The 16,965-nt window shown below is 41.1% G+C and overlaps 1 protein-coding gene across 4 annotated transcripts in view; it reads right to left on the minus strand.

The window, feature by feature from the left end:
- LOC102298456 (exostosin-1c) overlaps positions 1-16,965 on the minus strand; it is a 118,327-nt gene that overhangs the window by 32,876 nt on the left and 68,486 nt on the right. For 3 of the 4 annotated variants that reach the window (XM_005936298.3, XM_014338075.2, XM_014338074.2), the window contains exons 3-10: positions 12,137-12,230; positions 7,720-7,827; positions 6,060-6,179; positions 3,522-3,654; positions 2,979-3,097; positions 1,128-1,229; positions 647-733; positions 363-523 (exon numbers count right to left, since the gene is read on the minus strand). In XM_005936298.3, coding sequence (XP_005936360.1) covers positions 363-523; positions 647-733; positions 1,128-1,229; positions 2,979-3,097; positions 3,522-3,654; positions 6,060-6,179; positions 7,720-7,827; positions 12,137-12,230 — 924 coding nt within the window. The remainder of the gene's footprint in view (positions 1-362; positions 524-646; positions 734-1,127; positions 1,230-2,978; positions 3,098-3,521; positions 3,655-6,059; positions 6,180-7,719; positions 7,828-12,136; positions 12,231-16,965) is intronic. The other variant, XM_005936299.3, reaches the window with a different exon arrangement.

Below are 16,965 nucleotides of genomic sequence, written 5' to 3' on the forward strand. Positions count from 1 at the left end.
TCTGGTGCAAATTACTGACCTCTGTCATCATTTTAGGTGGGGGAACTTGCACAATCGGTGGCTGACTAAATACTTTTTTGCCCCACTGTATAAAGGCGACTGAAGATCAGACCTATTAATGTAGAACTTACAACTCCAATAAAATGTTTTCCTGCTGTTATGTAATAGCAAATTCAAATTATTTTTTCTACCACCGGATATGTGAGACAAACCAAGATTTTGCTGGGTGATTCAACTAAAGTGTCTTTTTTCTTCCTTTGAACCTTTAATTAAAAGACTAGTAACCACAAAGAAAGTTTTCAGTTATAAAAAATATGAAACAAATTATTATTCATTATTTTTTTCCTCCTGCGTTCATGCACCTGTGGTAGAAGGCGGCTCCAGTTAGGACAATAGAGTAGTCGTTGGTCCATTTGGAGGTGTAGCCCCAGGCCCGCTTCAGGGGATCCCAGAAGTGGCTTCTGGGAGGATAGCCTACAATCCGCTCAGGGAAGCTCCGCCACACCAAGAAGGCAAAGTTCACCTGCAAGTACAGAAAAGGAAGACTCAGTTTTTTTGTTTTTTTTGTTTAGAAATATTAATTTATTAATGTACAGTATGTGGGCGCTTCTGCTGTATGTATTGTGTGTTGTACATGTCCACACACCTCACTTGTCAGTAGGACCGTATCCTCATCCAGACTCAGCACTGCTTCCGTCTCTATGGCAACATGAGGTAGAAACCGACTGGTGGTCTGCGAGAAAAACAAAGTCACTAGTTTTAGCTCTGGTGCTGTAGCCCGTGGGATGGCTGGCTTGTGCTCTGAGAGATTATGAAATACAGTAAATCATGTTGAGTGACTGAGATGGGTGAATCACTATAGGTTTTGCCTTGGGAGGAAGAAAAACGTCTGAAAAGACACACATGGAAGAAGGGTTGAGAAAGTAAATGCTGCACGGATCGGTGGACACGTCAGATAAACACGGATGGTAAGAAAGACCAAAAAAAGAGACATCAAGGCGAAAAATAGATTAGCAGATATAGACAGCGAGTGAGAGACGCATAAACAGACTGAGCAAGCGACAGTTTGTCATTCTGTCACTCAGACGTCACAGCAGGCTACAGCTTGAGTTGTGAGTGGCACTGACCCTCACCTTCCTCCTGCCATCTGTCACAGTGAGGGGGACAGGCATAGGAGGCCATTTGCTCCGACTGGGTGGCGGTTTCTCGCTGTTCCACAGAATAATGATCTAAAACAGAAGAGAAGTGGAGCTCATGTAAAATGTCGACATATAGATGCATTAGATTGGTTAGAAAAGTAGCTGTCATCAATCAGTCAGGGATTTCAGAGGTATGATCCCTCAGTATAATATGATAGTTTGCTCAATGATAAATTTTCATAGTCTACAATTGCCTTAGGTACTCAAGTATCCAGACCACTTTAATTTTTGTACTCTCATTCACTTCATATTGGTGAAGTTTAATTTTTGGTGCTCTATGGGGTTTCATTTTGGCCTTTAACTCAAGAACTACTAGAAACTTGTTCTAAAACCAAGTATGTATGCTTTGGTTTATTGTAATGCTGAGCAGGACTCCTGAGGGGCTTAATACAAATGAAAGTCAACACAGCCAGGCTTTCCCGGCTGATTTGACAAAACCTAAAACTCATTTGGAGATAACCAGTATCACAACAGTAGTTAACAACTTTCTCTTATTAAGTCGGGCTTTCTAGTTCAGGCTCTGTGCAATGTTCATATAAAAAGGTCATATAACTCTTCTTCAACACAAAATGATCCCTATTAGTGCCACGTACACGACTAAATATCTACATAAAAATTGTAACAGTAAAATGCAATACTGTTGCAAAAACAGCAAGAGATTAAGGCTGCAAAAAACTGTTATTCTGGTACGTTAGCGCACACAGAGCTAAAAAATAAGCATTTTAATTCAAGTTAATTATTTTAATGGCTGAGTGCACTCTCGATGCTTGTTTTTAAGGTAAGATATGGTTTAACAATGTTTATGTCAAAAAAAAAAGTATTCCCGCAGCAGAGAATCTGCATTACACTTAAAATATGGTGCTTTGAACATAACCTGCTCATGACTGCATTGTGTTCAGCATCAGTGATTTATCCAAGTAAAAAGAGAAACTCTTTTGAGAAATATAAAACGCCGATTTTAAGCTTGACGTAGCTTGCTAAACCACTAATCTTACTTTGTAGCTCACCCCTTTGGTCTCAAGTTGCATGTGCTCTTCAGCTGGTTTTCTTCAAGGACATCTCTGTTTTACTCAGAGCAGCTTCTCTTGCAACTTTTAGCTTAAAGACCTGATTGATGATGTGCTCCTGGGGATGGCTGCCCTTTTATTGGCAGATCATCTAATTCCTGCAGAGAACATCTACTGACTTGTTAGAGTGACTGTTGGGTTCCAGGTCACTTTTGCGACCATGGCATTTCTTGCTTGGTTGCACAGTCTGTCCAGATGCACAACTCTATGAAGTGTGGAGACTCATCTTTTTTTCCCCAGCTGCTCAATTTTATAACCTGGTGAGATCTATACTTCACTATAATTTTGCTCTGACACCACTGAATCTTATATATGCACAAACTAAATTATGCACAATCCATTCACTTTACGACAGAAGTTATTGAAGAGGAATTTGAAAAACAGTGGAGAGCACTGCAGCAGGAGTAGACATGGATGCTTTTCAAATGAGAGATTTGCAATAAAGGTATGATAGGCCCCGTGATAAACAGTTAAGAAAATAAATACCTGAAAGGCACTGTAGTACGTTCTCAACATTTCTTAAAATGTGTTTGCTTTGCCTTCAGGGGTTACTGAGTGTAGCTTTATAGAAACATTCACAATTATGCATTTCAAGTTAAACTTACGATTATAATATGTGCAAAAGTGACTACTTTCTGAAGCAACTGTACACACAGTCCAACTTTTGCTTATTATTATGACAAAGTTACATAGAGAATATCTCAGTATGTACCTGTGAGCAGTACTTTGACTTAGAGACCACCTGAAGTAGCTTCATGATTGGTTGAGACTGGGAGACCAATGGAGAGACAGCATGGATGACAGCAGTGAACTCCTGTCCTGGAGTGACTCCTGAGCAAAGTCATGAAACAAAGATGTGCACATGATGAAATGTCTTATCTGTCTGAACATGCGCAAGGTGCTGCTAATCTAAGCCTAATAATACTAATATTTATTTGTACTGAACATCATCAAAATAATTTCAAGCCACCATGAAGAATCTGAACATTTAAAACACTGTGCTGTAGAGAGCAATGCTGCAGTTTAATGCTGCCGTAATTTATAAAATAATGTATTTAAACCAGATAAAAGAACAAATATTTGGCAGGAATGCAAAATTAAAATCAATACAGACAAGAACTTAAGCAAATATTTGAGAACAATTTGTGTAATGTTGAGTGTGGCGTCTTAATTTTTCATCTCCTTTCCAACATCCTTAGCATGCAATCAAGATTCGCAAGCTGTGCTGATTTGTTTAAATAAACTCTGCATTTACCTAATCCAAGGTAGTAGAAAGGGAAATGTGCAAGATGAGTGGAGTACTCTGGCAGGACCAGCAGACCTCCTGGGAGGTAGTTCCACATGTACTTGTTCCTCGATATGTGAGAAAATACACGGTCCTTAATGATCTAAGAAAGGAAAAAAATTGGATGAGGTTCGACGTGGGTTGCAATGTGAGAAATACATGTTGGCTTTATGCATTAAAGTGGCTGTTGTACTCATCGAGTATGAGCCTGCATCACACTCATTTTTCCCCTTCTAAGCCAGTGCATGAGAATTTTAGAGCTTAATATAAACTGCACTGCAGTTCAAGTCCTGACACACTTGTCTCTGCACATTTTAGGAGTCCGTAATGACAGGATCGGTGTACTTCCCATTGTACACCAATAGGAGGTGTCCATGCAGCAGCAACACTGGCACCTGAAGTCCTCTGCCTCACTGACCTCAAGCTGACTGCACAGCTGTCTCTCGTGCGGAGGTCCCCTCTACATGCTGTATGCATTGTATATAACCAGCTTATCACTAACCTCCAGAACCTTCCTCTTATTATCATTTGCACAAATTCCACACACCAAATTAACTAGGAGCTCCCAGACTCCAGTTCATAAGCATCTGATTATAAAGTCTACCACTCGTTCTGTGATTTCTTCAGATTTCAGCAGCATTAAATCTGTTGTTTACTCACATTGACTTTATCAGAGTGTTCAAAAACTTCTTATATAAGGAGGTTTGACATTTCTTTTTATGCATCATCTAACTGCTGGGCCAACCTTCAAATGACATTCTCTGAGCCAGAGTAGCTATCTTTGCAATGCATTTCTTTGCAGCTTGTTCAAAGACAAAAAAGTGAAGAAAAATCCAAGCTCTTTGTAATTCCGGTTTAAGTTTTTTCTTCTACACCTGATGTGCAGCATATCAAAAGTCATAATAGTCACCAGTAAAGCAGAAACTGGCAGGTTGAGACTGATATTTAAGTAATGATATATAATTTCTATACATTTGGGGGATTTCTCTAAGACGGATCAGATGTGCTCTGCTTTGAAATGTTTCACAGACCTAATTCAACACAAAACTGAGATAGTGAAAGAGTGGAAATACAGACCATGGGCCAAACCTGTAATCATAATGATACAAGGGTGTTTGATTCAAATATGACAACTCTGCTGCAAACCAGTCTTCTGAAAGAGGACTGATGATACAGGACGCAGGCAGGAAAAAGGCACAGGAGTAGTACCTCCGCCTGTGTTTATAGCACCGGCTGTTTTCACTTGAAACGTTCGAGTTCTGCACATTTCTGAATAGATCTGTATAGCAGCAGAGAAAAACTAGGTTTGCAGTATTACCCACACGCATATTTGTGGGACACGGATCTTGTGTTGACACTAGGGGGTCAAAGCTTAATGTGATACAAGCAAAGCGGATTTGTAAATTCCACTCCCACTTCAGTCAAAGAGCATTTGAGTACAGAGCAAGGCATGCTTTACCGTGAATATCCTTGTAACTGTGAAGTTGGTTCTCTGTTAGATTCACCCCTTGCTTCTCCTGTGCAGTTTCAAAATATCAAAATGGCAAAGGCCAAAAATGTTCAGACTGAAGCTTCAGAACGGGACTTTACTAACCAATAACTGATGTCACCGTGGCTACAGTCATGTGAAAAATAAAGTTTTTACAAGAGTTTATGCAGTCCAGTGAAAGGCTAGGTATACCCCATGATTCAATGACTTTTAGTAATTCTAATCAGACTTTATTAGTCTCTCACATGATTGTAGAGGAATCTTGGCTGACTCTTCTTCACAAAGTTCCTTCAGTTCATCAAGGTTTGTTGGCTTTTTTTCCCCAGCACAGCCCTCTTAAGGTCCCAACACAGCATTTCAGTTAGGTTGAGTTCTGGACTTTGCATCATTGCAATAACTTTACTTTTTCAGTCATTCTGTTTTATATTTGCTGCTATGTTTGGGATCAAGGCTCTCTTGCACAACCCAATTGCATAGTTCTTTTAATAAACAGAGGAGTTCATGGTCAATTTAGTAAGTATAGGCCTGATGCCTTGTGGGTGCAAAATAAACCCAAATCATCAGACCTCCACCTCCATGCTAGACAGTTGGTATGAGGCGTTTGTGCAGATAAGATCTGTTCACCAAACCTCTCTGTTTTATAATCCTCAGACTAAAGTGCCAAAGTAACTGGATGTGTAGTAACCTGTCTCATCAGATAGTTCAGTAAGTATTCAAAACCTCACTGAAGTACTAGAGCCAAACTGAAAAAATCTTGCCCTGAACTTACATATTACCTGTTAAGAGAGCTATGTTAGCTTGTTAGCATGTTAGATTGGAAATGTCTGAAAATGCTACAACAAGCAAGTGGTTTTTAAGTGTCCTACATGCTATACCCAGGCAGCACTCCATCCTCTGTTTCAAATCGTGAGTTTGGGCTTTGCCTTTGAATATCTGATCCTGGATTTTACCAACAACATCTGGTTGGACTTTCTGTGGCTGGACCTTATTATCAAGAGTTTGTCCATTCTGGGCCTGACCTCCAGTGTGGTGAGAACTATCTTGTCCACCGAGGAAAAGTAAGCTTCCCACAACATCTGTGTCCTTTGTCGTAGAGCCAGCACTCTCTCGTTCCCTACTGCTCTCACTGTAGATGGCACCTAAAGACAAAAGAGAAAAAATAACATGGTAAAATTTTTAAAAAAGCAATTTAAGAAAGAGAAAAAACAAATACGATTAAGATTTTTCCTTTGATGGTTGTCAATTTAAGGCGTACCTTTTAAAATAGTCTAGAACAGGATAAAAAGAGGGGTTGTTTAATTTGGCCCTCTAAAACATTTAACACAGATCTGATTTAGCGGCTGTCAATCAGATAATTAGACCCTGATTAGTGAGGATAAATTGGGGGTTTCAATGAACCACCAAAATTCATTCATTCATTTTAACTCAAAGTGGAAGAAATGCGTGTTAAACGGTGGGACGCCACAAAAATCTCCTCTTTTTTTGAAAAATTCTCCTTCTTATTAATTACAGTGCATGTTAAAGACGGCTTCACTAATTTCATCTACTGTCTGCCTGCACTCAGCCTTGCATTAGTTGCGCTCAGATCATAGACGATGTGAACATCGGTGTCTAATATACGCCCGTTTCCAAGTGAGACTTTTGCAGGTGTGCAGAAATTCAACTGATGAGGTCAGCTCATTCAACCAATTCTACCCTAATTTGAAAATGTCTCCCTCGCCCTGAGCTCCAGGGAGCTCGTGCCTGCTCATTAGCTGAATGCCAATTCATGTCCTCTATTGGTCAGGATCAAAGCGGATCAATGCAGAGGAGACATGATGTAATTTGTGTGTGAGGGAGAGAGATAAAGGTTGTAGCAGGGAGAGAACTGGCTTTTCTCACTGGCTGTTTATTTGTACGCCTGTGTAACAAGGCGACACGGCGAGAGAGCGAGTGCTTTTGAAATAAAGCTGGATTAAGGCCTTTTGGGGTGTTTAATCTCAAAGGAGCTCGAAGCTGTAACCACCACGTTTGATACAGGTAATGCCTACCTGGATGTTCTGGATGTTTTCCAAGGTCCATGTTTGCATTTAAACTAAGCCAATCCTCTGCACAGATAGAGATAATACTGGCTATCAGTCTTTGTAAGCCTTACAAAGTAGGGTTTAGTGCTTGTGTTTTTCTTAAAAACTGTTTATTCTGTTAAAAATCGAATAATAGAACATCTGATTTAAAAATCGAAAGGTTGCGATACGCCCTAGATCCCTTAAGCTTGCTTCTTTGTTGAATATCACATCCCTTCACATGTTTCCTCGCTACTGTTGCTGCCAAATAGTGGCATAATTCCAAAAGAAGGTGGTAAAATTTCTCAACTTCGCCTAATCCAACATGACTCCTAAACCAAGGATACATATCTCTGGATATGTCTTTAATTATAGTCGTATATTCATCTGCTAGAACTGAAGACGCCTTATTTGATGACAGTGTATAACTTAAAGGCTTGTGAGCCACCCGTGAACTAACACAATTGTTTGTTTTCTTCTTTAAATTATGAAAAAACGCAAGTATGTATTTTATGCAGATGTTATGCTAAGACCCAAAACATCCCGAATGAACATCTGGCCGTCAACACAATGTCTGCTTGCATGTGTTAAGGTGTTCACCTGTGTGCGGACACTTGTAAATGCTTATGTCCGTTACCTGAAGTAGTAATCTTTCGTCTCCCTCAATGACCGCTTGGTTCCACTGTATGACGTCAGAAAACGGCAGCTCCCAGCCGTTACTCAGCAGTACTGGGATACACGCCGCCTGGACACACACATGCAAATAGAAACAAGAGTTTAAAGAATCTTAAAGGAAACAGTGAAAATAAGAAACCAACTTGTGTAACGTAGGAGAAAATATAAGATTTGAGAAGCTGCAGATGAAATGGGTTCCTTCTAGTTTCTTATAGCCAGATCGCCCCTGATGGCACTAAACCCAGGATGTAGTGAGACTGCAAAATTTGGCTTTGTGGGAGAGAACATTTGCACGTGTGAGGCCGAAGCTGTAATCACGCTGCGTTACATACATAGATCTGGCTGTGCACGACTAATTCTTGAGAATACATAGAGCCACCCAAGAACCAAGCAGGCCTGCTTTGCCAGAGCCTTCCTTTTTTAAACGCGTAGGTTGCAGTGTCATAGGTTGTTGTTGTTTCCCAAAGAAAAGCGGATTTTGAAACTGGTAACGTGCAGAGAATGCCATGTGAAATTCACAGTCAAAAACAGGCTTATATCCACAGTTGACATCCAGTGAGTCAAAATAGGTTCCTTCTGATTCAGCCCTCCTTAGCTGCTGGCTTGGGCTCCCCTTTGGCAATAAATGCTATAGCTTGATATACAGCTGCATGAATACAATGTAGTCTGGAGGAGTGTAGCCCCAGCTGCTTGGCACTGTGATATCCCAAACTGGGCAGATAATATGATCAATGCTTCTGTGTGTGTGGCTGGAATGAGTAGTAACTTCATCTCTACTTTCCCTGGATACTCCGGAGGTTTGTTAAACACTGTCATTCATATAGATGCAAACACAGATGTGGCTGACAGGGCTGACTCACTCCACGCTAATTAGGTACAACCACTGAGGGGGACATGTGTGGGGTAAGAGGAACACTGAGGGAAAGAGAGCAGAGAAACTAAGAAGCAGTTGATGCGTTACAGCATAATGCTTCATTGAAGTGGATTTTTGATGTTGTCTTATTTCTTCATTTACTGACAGGTTTTTGATGTTGTTCTCCTTTTTTTTGCTACCCTTGCACCCCCTTTGGTCTTCCCCTCTCTGTAAATCTATCAGATTTTCTCCTTGTTTACTTGGTTTTTTCAATTTCTGTTTGCAGCACTTTCATCTCATCCTGCTCAGTTTTTCTTTCTACTCACTGTGGTCTAGACTGTTGGTAGATCTGGGTTTGTTTCCACCTTTTTTTTTTTAAAATTAAACCACCAGAGAGAACAGCACCGGCAGCTGATATTGTAGAAATCAACCACTCTCTCCGGCCCATCGAGACTTCCACGCTCCAGCGTTCCATCGGAGAATCAACCTGCTGAAGGACACTCGAGCAGGACCTGCACGTGCATGCGTGTGTGGGAATTAGCACCTGGTTAAAACAAGGTCAAATGAAGATCCTCGAGTGATAATCCAAGGCCTTTAATTTTAATTTTGCAGCAGCTCACCGGAGCCTTCTCCCTGAGAGATAAATCACTGTGAGGGTGAGCTTCAAACGTTTTAAAGCCCCCTCTGCCTGGAGGTAGAGGAAAATGAAGGCCTCTGTGCTGTGTAGTTGTTTTTGGTTTGTTTGCATTGGGAGACGAACAAGGGGAGGCTCTGAGCGATGGTGTATGTGGAGGAGTGTGCAAATGTGTGTCTGTGTGTATACTGGAAAGCTGGCAGCAAGTTTCCTACCACAGTGGTAATTGCCAGTTCTTCTGTGGGCTTGGCTAGCACCAAAAAAATAATACAAAAAAATGAAAAATGAAAAATAAAGAGTACACAAGTGAAAAATCTTAAAAAGCGCCTTGAAAGGAAGAGAGAGAGAGAGAGAGGCTGATACGGAGGAAAAAACAAGAAAAAAAAAAGGAAGGCAAAGAGGAGAAAGGGACCGTGACAGCTACCTGCTGCCAAGCTGAGTGGGTTGTGTGTGGATTTGTCCATTCAGCAGACATCAGCGGCGGTGGGGCAGGCTGCCACTCCCATAGATGCTTCCGGACTATTCACGCAGTTAGAAACACACACTCACACACACCACGTAGCCCCAGAGAGCAGTGCAGCCAGGGAACACTGTAGCAGCCAGAGAGTTCAGTGTTCGGCAAAGCTAAAAACAGCCACTGCTGCTTCCTGCACTGGTGTGAGACCATCAACTTGGGTGGCAGAGTGAGAACTACAGCACACTGTTAAAGCGTTTAAACTATTCTCTCACTCCACTGCCTGTGGTGTCTTTATTGTTTGTGTGCTTGCACATTTCACTGATGGACTTAAATGAAGGATCCTAGAGTTTGTATAAGTGCTCGCTCGCGTCTGTGTGTGTTAATGGATCCATTTTAGGCTAAAAGGCCTTTCAAATAGCAAATAAAGACTTTATGGCTCAATCTGCATTCAGCATAGCACAAAGGTCTGGGGCAAAACACTTGCAGATGTGACCATTAAGGTGTCAACAACCAAAAACACTGCACAAACCGCAGCTTTGGAACATAAACATTCTGCATTCTTTGCACTTCCCTGTTGATTGAACGGTAGTATGTGAGATGGAGCTTGTTCGGCATGAACGGTTTCACTGCGGTTTAGTTATTCTAACAGCGTTGTGGGAAAATCAGCAGATAATGCTTTGATAGTTACTGTGTTAGTATAGTACATGTGGGATTTTATCTGATTGTTTATGCAGGATTTAGTAAAGTCCTGAAAATAACAACAGCGTTTTGTAAAGAGAAAACTTCTGAATCATCTTTTTGTTAGTATGTTACTACATATGCTTGAAAGTAATTACGATTGGTAAGCACACAGAGTCATGTGAAAAAGGTTTTCAGGACTCTGTGTAGTCCAGTGAAAAACCCCATGATTCAGTAGACGTAACCTTCTAGAACAAGTAGCAATAACTCGAATTGTTTTCTGTAGAACTTTCTCTCACATTGTTGTGAAGGAATTTTTGCCCATTCTTCTTTATAGAATTGCTTCACTTGATTGACGTTTGTGCTAACTCATTTATCCGCAGCTCTCTTACAGTCCTGCCACTGCATTTCAATCAGGTTGTGGTCTGGACTGTGACTGGGCCATTGCAGCACCTCGACTTTTTTATTTTTTTCAGCCATTCAGGTGCAGATTTACTGCTGATATTTACAGCAATGTTGCATGACCCAATTTTAGCCTTGCTTTAGCTGTCAGATAGTCAGAGTTCACGGTCAACTCAATGACTGCAAGATGCTCAGGTGCTGTGCCTGCAACACGAGCTCAAATCATTGCACTTTTACCAATTTGCACACTTTTGCTATGAGGTGTATGTGCCGTGTTTGGTTTTTATTAAATGTGGTGCTGTGTGTCATGTCCAAACATCTCCACTTTGGTCTTGTCTGTCCAAAGAGCAGTGTTTGTTCAGATACAACTTTGCAAGTGTCAGCTTCCATGTTGTTTTTAGAGACAAGAGGTTTTCTCCTGGCAACCTTTGCAAACAAGCCATTCTTGTTCAGTCGTCTTCTAATTGGACTGTCGTGAGCTTTAAATTTAACATGCTAACTGAGCCTTGGGGAGTGTGAGATTTGTAGTTTGTAGTTTATCCGAACATTGCATGGAGTAACCTTGTTGTGAATTTGCTAGGGCGTTCACTCCTGGGAAGACTGGCAGCTGTCCCGAATGTTTTCCACTTGTGAACAGTCTTTCGTGCAGTAGAATGATGGACTTCAAATTATTTAGAAACGTCCTTAGAACCCTTCCCAGATTGATGGGTAGCAACAAATGCTGCTCTGAGGTCACTGTTGATGTTAACGCACACTTAAATGTTCCAGACCGGCAAACCAAAACCTCTGCTTTTATAGAGGTGCTCACATTTGATCCTTTTATCAGCTGCATTTTATTAGTATTCCCTGGACGCTTTAACCTCTTAATAGGTATAAAAGCAGTAGGGGTGGACTTTTTCACAGGACTGTAGAGACTCCTGTGAAACCTCTCATTATCACACTGTACGCCTTTTGCATAAAACATAATAATGTAAGCTTGTTTGAAACCAAGTTTAAATTGGCAACATTAACCATTCATAATCAAATAAGTAAAAATCTGGCATGATAATAAGATCATCTAATTTGCTTCATTCAGCTCCTGTTGGTATCTTAAGCAAAGAGCCCACCAACTGTTAGATCCTGACTCAAATAACACTAAAGCTCATCGGTACATGAAAGTGTGTAATATGCATGAGCAAGAACAGAAATATATCTAATCTCCAGAGAAATCAATAAAACTGTTGAATCTTTAAGCCATTATTTCGCATAGATGACTGGGCCTGAGAAATCTAGGTGTAAATCGTGAAAAATGACCTATGAGACTTTAAGGTGAATAATGGTCATAGCCAGCATTGTGCACAACAATATATATTTACCTGCAGTGACTCCAGGAAGCGGAAGGAGCCCAAGCGCCGACCTCGAGGCACCAAACAGAACGTGGAGTTGTGGAGGAGCTCCTGGTAATCAAACCTAGCAAAGAGGAATTATAACACATTGTTAGTCTTTATCAACATGCATATATGCAGAGGCAGCATTCATTCCTTATTAGCAACTGACCTTTTAATCCACAGGAGTTATTAAAAGCAGGCATAGCGAGTCATTTGTCATGATTCTGGCTACCTAACCAAGCTATGCAAAGTTTTGTAAGACAGCAGAAAGGTGGAAAAAGAAGAAATGTTATTGTGGCTGGAACCAGTTAAAGGAGAAACTAAAATCTAGAATTAGTCTCAATATTAATATGCTAACTGAACTGGTATATTAAAATTAATATTGCTACAGTCAAAATAGTTTTGTAAAAGCAGTGATGATTAAAAGCCGTCACAGTGTGAAGGCCTAATCTACTAAAATGATAGCGAACAAATCGAATACATAGTCTGCCAATGTGGCAGCACATGCTCCCTCTAATACATCAAATTTAACATCTGTCACACATTAAATAAACCAGGATTTTTGTGGCTTTTCATTTCTGATATTTAGTCATAATGGCTCAGATTATGTGCCGTCATAAATCTTTCCTCTGCAGACACGTTGGCACCAGTACAGATAGCTACTGCATGTTGGAAAAGTATCTATCACTGAGCTCATAAGTAAATATGCCCTAATCTCTCTTCTCTGTTGTAGACAAGATGACTTGAACTCATGCCAAGTAAGAAATTTTGAGTGTACCCCTCCCACTGGCTGAGGTCCACTGCCTCACACTCGTATTTCATACTTCTACGATGCACAAGATGCCAAATGGAAACCCCTGAAACAATACTCTCCTTCATACCCTGAGTGGAACGGCAACGGTCGAGTGGCGTAACGGTTTCATGGTAAAGAACTGCGGGGAAGAGTAAACAGATGAGGAAACAAACGGCCTCTTAAGCGAAAGTTCAACTTTCCCCCTTCTTTCTTCCTCCTCCACATCTCATCACTCCACCTCCCTGTTTAAGTCACCCCGCTCTTTTTCCTCAGCCCTCCCATGTCTCGGCATCCGGCGCTCGGCTTGTTGATTTGCAGCAGGAACATCACTGCAAAATATGCCTCCTATTAATCTTCTCGCACCCTCATTCATCTAACCCTTCATGAGTGACAAGATCCAGTCTTCCTTTGCTCCCCAGATGACAAAATTGGGCTTCCATTGCTCATGTTGGCAACGGTTAACACTGGCAGTTCTGGAGTTCAAGATCTGAAAGGATGTCACTGTTATAGCTCAGCGTTGGCTGCGTATCCAATATAAATGTGTCAAAACACACCGAACAGACACACACAGACCTACACAAACACTGGCATCAGTTTACTGAAAGACAGGCCTGTCTGGCGTTAGCTCCAGCTCCACTCTGATATTCCTCCACCTGTTGATGGAGCTGACAGAGAGATATCTCCACTGTTTTATGCACATGCATACACGCGTGGGTGTGTGATGAGGATCTGTTTGCATGTACAACAGCACCAAACTCCAGTGAGCAGCGCTGATGTACATTTGAAATTAATCTTCCAGCAAAAATAACCGTCATGACTGTTAAAGAGATTTGCACAATGTATTTCTGAGGATTTGCTGTCCAAATCTTGTTCCAAGCTTGAGATTTGGGTAAAGATATGCGTTTAGTTATGCATGAGCAAATGAATTTGTAGATTGCATCTGTGAAAACGTACAGCTCCTCGGTGTATTCGTGTGTCTGAGCAAAGGGAATAAATAAATGTGTAAGTGAGAGTGTGTGCCGCATTCAAAAGTAAACACACTGACGTTTTTGGGCTTGCTGGTCTGAGAATACACAGATATTCTCCTAAACTGTGTATATGAGTGTGCACGTGCCTTTGCATCCATCGTATCTAATGCGAAACAGCGGGACCCCGTTGCATTTTTTAAACGTAGCGAGACTGAGCTGGTTAGCCTGACCCACTTCTGTCTCCGGGTTCTGTTGCCTCTGCGTCCCTGCATATGTTTTAATGTGTGTTTGATAATGCATAACTGCGACTCAGCTTGTCTGCATGCAACATGGTCTGTCTGCAAATCTCGCAGTCTGCTGTTCTTTAATGTGGGAATGCATCGATGCAGGGAAAAAGTAAATCATTTAAAAGCACTTTGTTTTCAACGACAAACAACCAAGCCAGCTGCCTCTCCTCCAATCGCTCTCATTTTCTTTTCATCTGCCCCTTTGTTTCTGCGCCTTTCCTTTGACCACGCATGTGTTTATTGATCTCCTCCGTCATACAGAGTCCACACGCAGATGTGCAAAGTGGGCAGTGTAGGTGTTTGTGCAATACACACAGGTGTAGATTAAGTAATGAATGCACATAAGTTAACAGGAAAATGAAGTATTTTATAATTCTGAAAGGAAAAAAAAATTCCTTACTGATTCTTATATGGGATATCACAAAAACACAAAACCTAATCCCACATAAACAAAAGCGTACCGTTTGAATTTCATTCAATATGTGTGAATCGAATGTTGCTTATGATATTACTTGAATTTAAAAGAATAATAGTGCTGTCCCTTTCTTTCCATCACCCTGTGTCCCTCCGGTTTAGGTTAAAAATGCTTTCATTCTTTGCATATTTCTTCAGTACAAGTCCTTTTGTTAAATTTTTGTTTGGAAATCTAGATTTTTCTCTAAAACGATTTAAATCTGGGCACTATCTGCTTCCAAGCAGTCACAATGTACAGCAACGCACTAGCTGTCCTCGTGCCACACTTAGAATGCCCCCCTGCAAGTCCTATTCTCTAAGTGCTTCAACCACCATCTGGAACATGTGCTCGATCACTTCCACGGTGTCAAAACGATGACCCTTCACCTCATATTTTGTACTGAGGAAAAGGAAGAAGCCGCAGGGAGTCAAATCTGGTGAGCAGGGTGCTTTGACACACTGTGAGCAGGCAGACACTGACACAGTGACACGCACCACAGTTCAAGTTGTTTGCACTGAATGTTCTCCCTCACACCCGTCAGAACTTTGCAATGCAACTTGGTGCTGACAGTCTAACCCTTGGGGATGAATTCATAGCGCACAACCCTCTGAATGCTGAAGAAAAGTGCAAGCAGTGAACTTGTCACGTACCTAAGGCCTCCATCACGTTAGTTAAAATTCAACTCAAAATGTAGCCACGTAGCGGTCCTTCACATTCCTTTTCATACACACAGATTAGTATCCCTACTTTACATTAGCAACGTATGACAAATTTCCACAACTGCACATCAGCCTGCCTACATTAAACAGCAGCTGAGCGGCAAAATTTGTTGGTTTGTAAGTCGAGGAAGCGTCATTTTAAATGAGAACATAACCATGTGTATGAGTGAATAACTGAGTCAGTGTTTCTGTGAGTGGAGTAGGTAAACCCTGTGAAATAACAATGACTCACTTTGTATTAATGTACGAGTGTTTGACTGCATAGAGGTAATTCTATATTGTGCCAAAAAAGGAGTGCACCGCACTGGATCCCCTGCGTGATAATGTGGGAAAGTATGCATGATGCATGTAATGTGCACACAACGATCTGCATTTTCAGTATAGTGGGGTAAACTTCTGCACATCGCATGCTCGGGTCTCCTCCTCCATCTCACAGTCCCTTCCCCCCGTTTGACTACCACAGGGTTTAGAGCCGTTAGCTGCTCTTCTCCTCACCTCTGGAACTCCATCCCAGATATTCATAACACTGACTCTTTCCCCACTTTCATATCCTGTCTCAAAATTCACCTCTTTAAACATGATCATCTTCCACATGAATCCTCTGTTTTTAAATGATTTTATATAGTGTAAACTTGTTCCACTGGCTTCGATATTCTCTTACTTTTTGTTACTGCCGGCTAACTGCACCAAATCAAAATATGATTACATGCCTGTGTTGCATGTGCTACTTGTTTCAGCTGACCTGAGACGGGTGGAACAAGTATTGATTTGGGCAATGATGCTTATTAAATGACTTAAACTATCCCTTTTCATTTATTTCAGAACCACGGTAGTTATTTTTGTACACCTGTGAAACTTGTACTTAACATTTTGACACTGGGTGTTGTCTGAATACATTTCCATCTCATTTGTATGCCCCTGATTGCATATTGAGTGTTTGTGGTTTTGTGATGAAGGGTTCTGATTATGTGTACATAATCTGTAGAAGTCAGCACTGCTCTGTGTTTGCATTTGTGCGTGCTTTTGCGTATATGTGTATAAACACACACACACACACACACACACACTGCAGCCTTCCAACTTTTTTTCTAATCTCCATGCCTCCCAAGAGAAGAGCTATAGTTAAATATTAAACATCCAATATGGGGGCAATCTACGTAGATGGATAAGAGAAGTTGATTTGTAGTCAAGACACACACTCGCGCTCTCTTTTTCCTCTCTTACAAAAACACACACAGATTTATGCCTGATATCTTCATATGTCTATCTTTTTTTAATATGTATTTTTGTCTCATACAGTCACAGTCTCTCTCGCTCTCTCGCTCACTAATGTGCACACACAAAGTGCACAGTGCACAGCAGTTTTTCTCTCTTTAAGTCAAGTCATTGGGCTCAGTATGATACCCATATCATCAAAGCTGTGTTTACTAAGATGGCACCACTCTGAGTTTCTGACTGTGTGTGCATGCCTGTTTTTTTGGGGTGTCTGATAAGCAAATCTGCTTCTCTTCTGCCCTGTCATCTCCCGATTCCTTTTCTCTCCCTTGCTCAAACATCAGCTTCACCCTCCCTGACATTCTCTTCCTTTCATATATA

The sequence above is a fragment of the Haplochromis burtoni genome, unplaced genomic scaffold, assembly GCF_018398535.1.
Source record: "Haplochromis burtoni strain Fernald_Lab_line unplaced genomic scaffold, NCSU_Asbu1 Contig_200, whole genome shotgun sequence".
NCBI lineage: Eukaryota > Metazoa > Chordata > Actinopteri > Cichliformes > Cichlidae > Haplochromis > Haplochromis burtoni.